The 12,706-nt window shown below is 37.2% G+C and overlaps 1 protein-coding gene across 3 annotated transcripts in view; it reads right to left on the reverse strand.

Moving 5' to 3' along the window:
- LOC126412074 (gastrula zinc finger protein XlCGF17.1-like) overlaps positions 1-12,706 on the reverse strand; it is an 85,304-nt gene that overhangs the window by 44,034 nt on the left and 28,564 nt on the right. For all 3 annotated transcript variants that reach the window (XM_050081476.1, XM_050081475.1, XM_050081477.1), the window contains exon 3: positions 5,951-6,060. In XM_050081476.1, the coding sequence (XP_049937433.1) occupies positions 5,951-6,060 (110 nt within the window). The remainder of the gene's footprint in view (positions 1-5,950; positions 6,061-12,706) is intronic.

Raw genomic sequence — 12,706 nt, forward strand, 5'->3', positions numbered from 1 at the left:
AAATGCATTATTGAGTTGATAATTTTCATTGTGATGATTATAGAGGTGTATTTAGTTTTCTGGAAACCATATTAATTAAAAGTAATGGATGACTGAAATTACTACTTTAGTATGTAGTACGAGATTCTGGCTGAGCTTATCAGTAGTTTTAGAAATGTTGACACCTACCATTAAATTACTGTGATTTGTTTTAATTTCCTGGAAACTAATTAACCAAAAAGATATTTGGTATTACAGTTCAGAAACACTCAAAATTACTGTTCCCTTTTGTGCCATTATACCTGTTTAATTCCCAAGTTTACCATTATAATTTTGTTGCCCAAATTATTCTGGGAAGCATAACATCCATCATTAATTAATTAATCTGCTAACATCATGTAGTAAAGTTGGTGCCTAGAAAGTACCCTATTGACTTTTTGATGCACGTTCATGATCATTAGATCAAGCTAGCCAGTTTAAGATATAAAAGTCTTACGGCTGTCACATATTGATCAATTAACATTTCAGTGTCATTTCTCTTGTTAATAACGTGGCTGTGTGAAATAATTGTATGAACTTGTTTGGTTGTCGTGTGTACGAGCTGTGTTTACCAGACTGCAATTCATATATGAATTTTGACTTGGGCCACACTGAAAATTTATATTCAGTTTTAATAATAAGTAGTGCTCAGCTGACCGTGTTTCTATAAACTATCATTTATGAAAGGAGGAAGTACACGACGAATGTAGTCTCTGAACCTGTCACTGGATATGTAGGCTAGCCTGGTTTTGCCTGAACATGTAGCTCATCCACTCGAGTAAAGACTAAGTCTGGCTTTGGCGGTTATAGAGAGTGGTTCTTTGTGTGTGTGTGTGGGGGGGGGGGGGGGGGGACATGGTGTTCATTCTCATGAAAAAGGTCTGTTTGGCCAAAAGCTTAGTTTGACAACCTTTCTGTTGTTTCTATCGGCGACTCAGCACCTCTGCCTTCCTACCCAAAAATCTTCCGTCTGCTATTGCTCTTATATTGTGACGTTTGTGCTGAAGTATGAATGTGCTAACACCTTCATGTCAGTATCCTCCACCCAGAAGTAAAGTTCATGCAATTAGGAAACTGGCCATCATCCAACAGGTCAATTGAAGTTAATAAATGTGTGACCAAGTGAAACTAAAAAACAGTTCTGTTGTGTGCAGTGTTGTATAACATAGTTCAATATCCAAAAAGTTTTCAGTCTGGAAACAACAAACCGGAGGTGTTACCAAGAAGACAAGGCTCAAACCAGGTTAGTACCATCACCCCGTACCCTTGCTGAATCTCCCTCCCAGCTAGTCAGCCATCCTTACCTTCAACCCTCCCTCCCTCCCCCTCCCACAGTCTGCCCAATACAACCCATCTACATACATACTCCGAAAACCACTGTATGGTGCATGATGGAGTGTAGAGTGTACCATGACCAGTACCAACAAATAGAGCAAGAGAAAAACAACTGCCTATATGCCTTCTAAATGAGCCCCAATTTCTCGAATCTTATCTTCATGATCCTCACATACAATATGTGTTGGTAGCACCAGAATTGTTTCAAATCCCGGTTCTCTGAATTTTCTCAGTACTGTTTCTTGAAAAGAAGGTATGCTTCCCTCCAGGTATTTCCATTTGAGTTCCCAAAGCATCTCTGTACACTTACATATTGTTTGAACTTACTGATAAGTCTAGCAGCCTGCTTTTGAGATGCTTCAATGTATTCCTTCAATCTGACCAGGTACAGATTCCAAACACTCAAGCAGTACTCACGAATAGGTCATACCAGTGCCCTATATGCAGTCTTCTTTACAAGTGAACCATTCTTTCTTAAAATTCTCCTGATAAACCAAAGCTGACAGTTTATCTTCCTTACCACAGTTCTCACATGCTGATTCCATTTCACATCGCTTTGCAACGTTATGCCCAGATATTTAAGTAATTTGACAGTGTCAAGCAGGACACTAGTAATCCTGTAACTGAAGATTACAGGTTTGTTCTTCCCACTCATCCGCATTAACTTATTTTTTTCCACATTTAGAGCTAGCTGCCATTCATCATACCAACTAGAAATTTTGTCTCAGTCATCTTGTATCTTCCTACAATCACTCAACTTTGACACCTTACTGTACACCACAGCATCTTCAGCAAAAAACTGGAGACCGCTGACTACCCTTTTTGCCACACAATTTATGTATATAAATAACAACAGCAGTCCTAGCACACTTCCCTGATGATACCCTTGTCTCTCATGAACATTCGTCATCGAGGACAATGTACTGGGTTCTATTACTTAATAAATCTTTGAGCTACTCTCATATCTGTGAACTTATTCGATACCCCCTTACCTTCATTAACAGCCTGCGATGGGGCAATGTGTCAAATGCTTTCTGGAAATCTAGAAATATGGAATCTGCCTGTTGCCCTTCATCCATCGTTCACAGTACGTCATGTGAGAAAAGGGCAAACTGAGTGTTGCTTTCTAAAACCATGCTGACACTTGGACAAAGTCTCAAGAAAGTTTATTATATTCAAACTGACAATAAGTTTAAGGCTTCTGTGGCAAACTGAAGTTAGGGATATTGGTCTGTGATTAGGGATATTGGTCTGTGATTTTGCAGGTTCATTCTCTTACTCTTCTTATGTACTGGAGTCATCTGTACTTTTTTCCAGTAGTTTGGGATGTTATGCTGAGTGAGAGATTAACAATAAATGCAAGTTAGGTAAGGGGCCAACCAAATTGGGATTCCATCCAGACCTGGTAATCTATTTGCTTTCAAAACTTTCAGTTGTTTCTCTATAGCAGGGATCCTTATTACTATGTCGTCCACACGGGAGTCTGTCTGATGGTCAAATGACAGTACATTTGCACGATTCTCGTGTGTGAACGATTTCTTCAGAGCGAAATTTGAAACTTCAGCTTTTGTTTCGCTATCTTCAACTGCCACACCAGACTTGTCAACAAGGAAATGATAATTAAATCGAAACCCTTAGCTGCTGACAGGTGGTGTTGATATACATCAATGGGGACAGCTGAAAATGTTTGCCCTGACCAGGACTCGAACCCGGGATCTCCTGCTTACATGGCATACGCTGTATCCATCTGAGGCACCAAGGGCACAGAGAATAGTGCGACTGCAGGGACTTATTCCTTGCATGCTTCCCATGAGACCCACATTGCCAACTGTCCACAACCTACATTTGTATTGTTCCTAATACTACAAATGTATGTTGTGGACAGCTGGGAATGTGTGTGTAACAGGAAGCGTGTAAGGGTAAGTCCCTGCAGTCGCACTATCCTCTGTGCCCTTGGTGAGCAGATGGATAGAGCGTCTGCCATGTAAGCAGGAGATCCCGGGTTCGAGTCCCAGTCGGGGCACACATTTTCAGCTGTCCCCATTGATGTATATCAACAACACCTGTCAGCAGCTAAGGGTTTCGATTTAATTATCATTTCATTCTAGAGAAGCTGCACGGTCATCAATGGTATCTGTTCTTTCAGGAACAGATACCATCTTCATATTGTCAACAAGGGACTGAATGGAAGCCTTCATCTCAGTTATGCTGTACTACCAACACATTGTAATTCCACAACAGTTCAGCTATGCAAAAAAAGTGTGTATGTGTGTGTTTGGGGGGGGGGGGGGGCTTTCTGTACTTGCTAGGCTCTGAAACAGAGCATTGTTCAAAAGCTTAGCAATATTTTCAGTCTCACTTTCGTGCCTATTTGGCACTCAATGCTTCAATTATACAATGATTTCTTACTTTTACTACATGCCTCGGCAGAATTTCTATTTGGAAAGATGAATAGCAACTTGCTTTGAATATGAATAAATGTAGGTTTGTGTGTATGGAATGAAAAAATTTCTGTGTAATGTTCAAACACATTCTTATCAATTAAATATCTATGCATAACATTGTGAAATGATGTGTCATGGAATGAGCACATAAGGTCAGTTGTAGGGGAGCTAAAATGCAGACTACAGTTATTGGGAGGGTTCTGCAAAAGTGAAGCACACCTTTAAAGGAGACCACACATAGAACAGTCATGCAATTCATCGTTTTGTATCGCTCATGTGTTTTGGATCCTCTCCATGTTGAGTTAAAGAAAGAAATCAAAGTAATTCAGAGATTTATTACTGGTTGAGTCGATCAGTATGATTGTATTACAGACCTGTGAGCTCAGATGGGATCACTTCGTGGAAGAAAGTGATCTTTTTGTGGAATGTTATTGAGAAAGTTTAAAGGGCTGGCATTTATGAGACTGCAGAATGATTCTGTTACCTCTAAGGGGTATGTTAAATAAGGACCATAAGGTCAAAATTAGGACGAATACAGAGGCATGTATACCATCATTTTTTGCTAGCTTTTTCTAGATCCATGAATGGAACAAGAAAGGGAATGGCAAGAAATGGTACAAAGTACCCTTGACATTGCATTGTACAACAGCTATCAGAGTGATGTATACAAATGTGAATCATCAGACCATCACAGATGAACACAAGTGTCATAATGATAGTTACTTCTGTAACACGACGAGACTGCGTCACAAGACTCACTGTTTGTATTGCAAGAAAAACTTGTCTCTTGTGGTCTTTCAACAACCCAAATATTGTAGGATCAGGTTGATTATAATTAGCACTGCATTTCACAAATTTTTGAAACTTTATATTTTAAATAAGCACAGAGAATTAACTGTCTACACTGTTCCTCTCACTACACTTTCATTTTGTGGTGTGTAGGGACAGCGCTGCCACCTACCCTCTCTCTTTTCAAATATGAAAGAGCAGTCATCAGGGGTGTATCAGGTTCAGTCTTCTTTATGAGCCCTTGTAAATCATGCTCAATGACGCAAAAATTAATGTAACAAATTCTGGTAGCAAGTAATCCTTTTTTTTATTATTTCAAAACTGTACGGAACACCATGTAGTGCTGAATTCAAGACCTTATTCTAAATTGATAATCCTGAGAAGACATTTCTTGCTTATGCAATGTACAATCAACTATTTCTTTCAGAACCTGATTATTTAACAACTGATACAAAATTACTACACATTGTACTGGAGGGAAAAAAGTCCCTGTGCTTTGAAATGCATCACAACAACAAATCAGCAGTACATAATCTGGTTAAGGACCATATTCTCATAATGTACAAATATGCTGCATGTAAATGTGTTGCTATGTCTTTCATTAGGATAACACAATCACTACAACACAAGCAGCTGCAAACAGGAATTTTTGCAGAATTGCTACCAAATGCATTATACGCTACGGCCAAAAAGTTAAAACATGCTCAGAAATCTCTAATTCTCCCCAAAACACAGACGCATGCACGCAAGCATGCACGCAACCCCACAAAACACACACACACACACACACACACACACACACACACACACACACAGGAATAAAAACTATACTTGTGAGCACTATTATAAAGGTATTTGAAACTTGAATGTTGTGAGTACAAATATTTTATTCCTGCACTAGACTTTCAATCACACACTTCATTTACTAACATTTGATGTGATTATTTAGCTAATTTTAAGTAAAAGCTATAACTAAACTACACAAAAACTACATCACAGATGAGTTCAAAAGCTATCTGGAATTGTAACATTCATTGGTTGTAGGAGATCTTATACAATGAAACAATCTGTATTGCTTCTTGAGATCTGCCACAGCAAAAGCGTTTACATGACTCTATTGCTTAAGACAAAGAGGTAAAAATGGTTTAAAAGATAGAAAGATTTTCATGCCACAGCCAAACCAATGAATATGAAAAATGTTTTACAAACAGAAGCACAAATCACACTGAAAAGTTCTGAAAATGGACAGTATGTTTTAATTAATTATATAGTACTGTTTAGATAATACTGTTTAGAAACAAAAATACATATGTAAGAGGACATTCACTATTTTTTAAAAAAAAAAAAAAAAGAATAACTCTTACTCATCATATGTAGCCTCCACTTTAAAAGGAATGTAATCTTCAAATGTCATCTCGTCAAACTCTTCATCCGGATCACCATTTCCATGGTCTCCGTGATCAACATTAGGCTCCTGAAATAATGAATAACTTTCAGCTGAATAAGTTAAAATGACAAGGAAAGTCTGTTGTTCAGCCAATACAGCACAAACGAGTGATAAACAACTTTTATTTGTATTTCTAAAATTAGATACCATTTTTCTCCCTCTTTCAAAAGCTTGGCCAGCAAAAAAAGTAATGGTTGTACGATTTCATTACACACAATAGACGAGCTTTGAAAATGAACTGATGCCTTCCACACCCAATAAACCTATCTATTTTGTATAGTCTGTTCCTTTAGATTCAACAATTGACTAATGAGTATCTTCTTCAAATCTGACTGTACTTCTCCTAAAGATGTTCAGTGTAAAGGTTGTCCAAAAACTGCAGCCACAGATGAAAATAGAAAGAAATTGCATAACATGCTACCAGATAATAGGTATTAAAATGCGCAAAAAACATTTGACATCATTGGCATATCAAAATAAAGAGAATGATGCATTCTGCAAAAGAATTAACAATGAGAAAGGTTTGTGAAATATAAGCATGTAGACCAAAATCAAATTCCAAAATGAATTTCTCAGCAAGATTTGAATTACCTTAACAAGAACACAAGTGATTTGTGCATGAATATTTTACTGAGGATGAGACTTCGATCCACCACTTCATGCAAAAGAGTAATTAAAGCCAGAGGCTTTGTACTAAAAAAGGAAAATGCAACTTTCTCTACCAGAAAGTTATGGGCAGAAGAGGTCTGGTTCGGACAAAAAAAAAATTCTTTCATTAGGATAACACAATCACTACAAAAATTTTTGACAGGGGGAAACTGTAGAAGTCAAAAATGCGAACTGCTGGAATATCCAACCTGTTAACGTTATTTGACACCTGTCTTCCATATGTAATGGAATTTATGAATCAAAAAGTTTTGAGCCCAATAAAAAAATTATGGTAATCAGACAAGGGGATTTTGCAGGCCTTCTAGAAATGCACTTTTGGGATGGAGTTTGGTCATTGCAACAAAGTGAATTTTTTTAAATTGGAAAAACGTAGTGTTTCTCTGCCATATTAATAAATTTTGTCCATGACTTCATACCACATCACATTATTTGAAGAAACATAAAACACAACTAAGTAAGCTGTTGGAATTCAAAATCCTTTCAAACCTCTAGGGAATACATACTTACAGAAATGAGTTGTTGTAAATACATATATTTATTCTGATGCAGTACGCAGTTTGCAATTAATGAAAGTTATGAGTCCAATATCACCACTGCATTTATATTGCCCAGTGTCAGTAATGACAAAAAGGGAGATATATAAAGCTATACTGTTGGTACAATGGGTTCTGTGACAAGACTGGAATGAATAACCCCATTGGATTACACATACAAAATTTTTTCCCATATAATTTAAGAAATCAATAACATTCTGGAACCACAACTTGTAGAATACCGAGGAGGATTCCACTTATACCAAAATTGCCCACAAAGAATTCTCAGCTTGAAATAACTTATGGAATATTACAAGTACAGAAATAAAGAGCTGTGTATTCCATTCATATATTTCAAAAAAGCCTATTATAGTATCCATACACATACACTTTTAAAAATCCTCAGATCATGTGGTCTTCATACCAAATTAATAGAATTATCGAACTAACTGTAAAAAACACAAATTCCAAGGTAAAGTTGAAGGGAAAATAAATTTCTAAAGTTTTCACAATACATACTGATGTTAGAAAAATTGGTGGATTAACCCCATTGCTTTTTGGTGCAGCTCTCAATTACATTATGAAAATTTGGCAAAAGGAAAACCCACCTAAAATCATAATTAGAGCCAAAGTCTCAATAAGAACAAGCTGCTTGGGTTTTGTAGACAATTTTGGTCTCTCTTAGGTCTTGATGTAAAAGCACAAGCCCAGACCATGTCTCCAAAAAATATCTTAAAACAGGATTACAAGATTCGAGAAAACTGAGATCATTCTCACGAAATCCATAAAAATAGCTAACATCTTCATAAACAACCAAAAAATTAACATAGTTCTGCAGTATAAATATCCTGGAGAAATCATCAAACTTACGTCAAAAAGAAACATAGATAAATAGAACCAACAAAATAAAGAGAGATCAGTTTCCAACCTTGCCAATGAATAATAATAAATGCTTCTCTATTGACACTAAGATCCTACACTATAAAACTGTAACTCTTCTAGGAGTCACTTATGCATGCAAAACCAGTTCCAAACTAAAAATGAAAGAACACTGATCACCTCTCGAAAATGAAAGAAGAATCATCAGAACTAGTGTAAATAAAAAATACCTGATCAAAGAATTCAAGACTCATGCCCAATGAAACTGTCTATTGAGAGAGACCCATCACCAGCATAATGAAAAAGAAAAGAATCTCTCCTTTCTTCCAGATCTTGCAAATGAAAACAAACAGGATTTTACAACTTGTGATGAGAAAGAAGACAGGATGCCAATGGATCTGAGAAATGCACCTAGACCTTAAGGTAGTTCCATATAATAGATGCAATTTTCAGTGGAAATGATGCATAGAAGGAATGCAGAGATTTCAGACAAATAAAGAAAATTACGATCAAAAATAAAAAAAGCTGTATTGGGCACGCTTGAAGAACCAAACACTACAAATCAAGATAATAACAACAATATAGCCACAAAATCATGTTTATATGGGATATAAGTTACAGCAACTGCTGAAGAAGCATATAGCTTTTCATTACAATGATTTTTTTTTAAATATTCATGCACTGTAAACAGTAAAATATATATGTACTGTAGAGCACAGAGTACAGGGGATTCAAAAGTCCATTAACATTTGAAATTTCAATACTTCATGGAATAATATAAGTAGAAGGTAAAATAGACACACATGCTCGAAATGATATGGGGTCTTATTGAAACCAAAAAACAGGCACGAAATGGCCGACAGATAGCACTTAATGTGATGCAAAAGCAATAATTAGTATAATAGTGGATTTTTATCTAGACAATGTTCTTTATAACAAATGCTCAACATGTCGGCCATCAATCAACAATACCTGTAGTTGTGGGACACTGTTGTGAGCAGCACTGTACTGCATATCAGCAGGTACTGTGAGAAAATGCTGTCCAATGTTATCTTTTAGCACCCCTAAGAAGCCTGGATGATAGTGGCTTCAGCTAAGACCTCAACCAATCATCACATGACAAAGGTCTGTGGACCTGGAAGGCCAAGCACGACTGACGTGGAGGCTCAGCACATAATTTTCACCATACAACGTGCGCAAGAGATCTTGCACAAATGTAGCAATATGGGGTGAAGCACTGTCCTGCATTAAAGTCGCACCTTCCAGCAGGTGTTTATCCTCATGTGGCGTCACTGATGTGTTACTGTCCAGCACCATATGTTAGCCAGTTTTTGCACTCATTTTTGTTTCAATAAAACTCCACGTCATTTCAAGCATTTGTGTCAATTTTTACCTCTACCTACATTATCCCATGAACAACAGCATTTTCAAATGTAGATGGACTTTCGGGTCACCCTGTACATATATCAACAAAAGAATTAAATATAAGTTAGCTACCACACCATTCAACATTATTACATTGTCAACAAAAAGTTACATGTGACATAAATTCGTCTCTATAAACTCAGCAACACAATTAAAATAATGCTGGAGTATTATACTGGTAACAGCCTTCCCGAAGGATTTATTATTTTGACTGAGCAAGGTAATTCATTACAGAATATGCAGTCTTTGTGCTTCAACACTGTCATGGCATTTACTAAGTCTCTGACTAGTAAGATGAATGTTAACCCCCTTTGTTACAGGGTGGAAGCCACTACAGTGGGCCCAGGAGAATCCACACGAGCCCAGCCGCAGCACCCGGACCGACCCAGCTTTGACGAACACGCAGCAACATAGGTTATGATGCACGATACCTCACACTAACCTTACCTCACCTTGCGTGCTCTGTCGCAGCTAGCAAGCCGCTACTGCCCTTACTACCCGTCCTACTGTCGCAGAGGTTTTTTTCCCTTGGCGCTTGCCTTGGCACTTTTTTTCTTGTGCCCTTACAATTGCTACCCTTCGATCGTTTTCGACCACTTCTATTTCCTGATGGACTGTGTAAATGAGTAATCCCAGATGCATGGATAACATCACAGCCCGCATCCTGTGACTCCTGATTCAAAAACTAACATGTTATACGGAGGTGACAGTAGAACTTTTGGTTTGGTCACCACGTTGGTGTGGGTGTGGAGGGGCCCCATCCTTTATTTACTAGCACAGGTGTTGTAATCATGTATATCACTTTTTTTTTTTTAGGATATGGAGATCCCTATTTACAGATGAAACAGTCTCTTGTGTGTATATACATGGGACAAGTAATATTCCCAGCTCTTTGAAGATCTGTTTGGTAGGAGCATGTAGTGGCAATCATATCATAATCTTGACAATTCGCATAGCAAATATTTTCTTGTGTGTTGACTTCCAGAGGGGAATGCCATACGAAATGATTGAGTTAACCAGAGGAAAGTGAATTCTAATAGCAATCAAGTCACACCTTTGCCCGATAACTCGGAAGCCACTGCAGAATTCAATCATTTTGCACAGAAGTTTATCTATGTACATATTCCATTGAAGTGACCAAGAAATTCAGTCTCACTGACCTATTCAGTAATGTTTGCATGGTCCTTTGATGTGTAGATCATATGAGGTTTTTTTTTTAATTTTCCATGTTAACTAAAAGATTGTCATCATAGCCAGTACAGGACCCTTCCACTGCTGTCAATTAAGTCAGCTCTTATTTGACATAGAGAAATATTACAAGAGACGTGGTTTCTATCATGAGTAATAGCACAGTTACTGCTGAGGGCAGGTTTTCTGGCAGATCATTAATTAAGAGAAGGAAGAGGAGGGGATCTAAGGTTGAGTCTTGTCAGCCTCCTGAGCTGACTGATAAATCCAAATGAGTTGTTTGTGGTGTCATCAAACATCAATAGTATCATACTACCAGTTGACCACCACAAGGATGCTGCCAATCCGGACGAGGCTTCAGCCATGCCTCCCATGAGGTTCAATGCACAGCCACCAGGCATTGGTTATTTAATAAGGCAGCAAGGGATGAGTGCGGCAGTTCCATTTGGAGTACAGTTGGAGATCTACTTCTACTTCCAAAGGACACACCAGAAGGAATTTTTCATGTTCCTATTAATTAGGAGAGTCATCTTCAAAGTTGAAAATTTTAGGAAAAAGTAGTTTCTCAGATCTTACACACTTTGCAGGGAAAGATTTTGTTGGTGGAGAGCAACCAATTGAAAGAATACTTAGCTACATCAGAAAAATGTTTATGAAATGTATCACAAATGTGTTTGGTGTCTATAATTTGTTGATCATTACAATGGGAAGATTCCGGTGTTTCTTTTTTGACATCGGTTTGTAAAGTTTTTCTGACAATATCCCCTGTGACTTTAGATCTGTTACTTGAGTCATTTATGTAGGCTTGATTTGCTAGTTGTTTTGCCTTAGATGTTACTTTTAAGGACCTTCTAGTTAAGTTAAAAAACTGAGGAAATTTGGATCTTATGGAGCTACACTTTGCTCATAGGGTGACCTACTAGCCTCGCATGATACTCTCATACCCTTTGTGATGCAGCCATTTTGAGTTTTGTGCACTGACCTGTTTCACTGGGAAGGCAATATTGAAAAGATGACAGATTATGTACATGAATAGTGAAGTTTTCTTATCTGACATCTTCCTCATAAATTTACTAGACAATGGTAACAGTTAATCTCAATTCAGCTTATATTTGTGATTATTAAGGCATTAAGAACAATTATAAAATAAGAGTTTTGAAATCCAGTTTAAAAAATTAGTTTATAGTAGAGGCAATTATGAAACAGCTACAGGGATGTCTTTAGCATAAGGAAAGTACCTACAAAGGAAATGTTAACACAGTTCTCCCAGCGACTAGATTCAGCCTGTTTTCATCTGCTCATTCATTGTATTATGTAGACCTCATCAAGAGTGAAACCTTCAGGGATGTAGAACAAGTCATGGTATACACAAGACAAACACATATAGAAAATTAATTCACATACTGTATTGATGCTATTCACAATTATGCCATCTAAAATTAATAAAGAAAATAAGCAAGAAAGCTGCTACTTTGATAAAAGCTCTTGCCACCTTAGTTTTACTACAGAGCTGCCGTTCATCTGCTATTATTAGATTAATATTTATTTGGTTACAATGGTATTTTTCAAAGAAAAAACTGACTTACATTTATAGTACATTATTTCTTGTCATGCAGCTTTATAACTAACATGGCTACTTACCACGTAGCTCAGAGAGCTTTTCTATCACTGAATCTAGATATTCAGATAATTTGTAGAAACAGTGGCTAATGCTGTATTGTGGAATAACTTACTAGCAGGGTATGTAACTCAATTCTGAACTCTGGACAAGGAAATGAAAATTATTTTTGTGTATATGATATTGCAGTGCCTGAGTTATTATGAATTGTGATGCAAAATTCCTTCAGACATGCATGCATGACTGAAACAAAAGGCAATGCAGCGACTACAGCCATTATGAAATAGAAGAAATGTATTTGCAGTTGCAAATATGGACAATCATCATCTGTATAACGGAATGATAACGAAGAAAATGTTTG

The sequence above is a fragment of the Schistocerca serialis genome, chromosome 7 (assembly GCF_023864345.2).
Source record: "Schistocerca serialis cubense isolate TAMUIC-IGC-003099 chromosome 7, iqSchSeri2.2, whole genome shotgun sequence".
NCBI lineage: Eukaryota > Metazoa > Arthropoda > Insecta > Orthoptera > Acrididae > Schistocerca > Schistocerca serialis.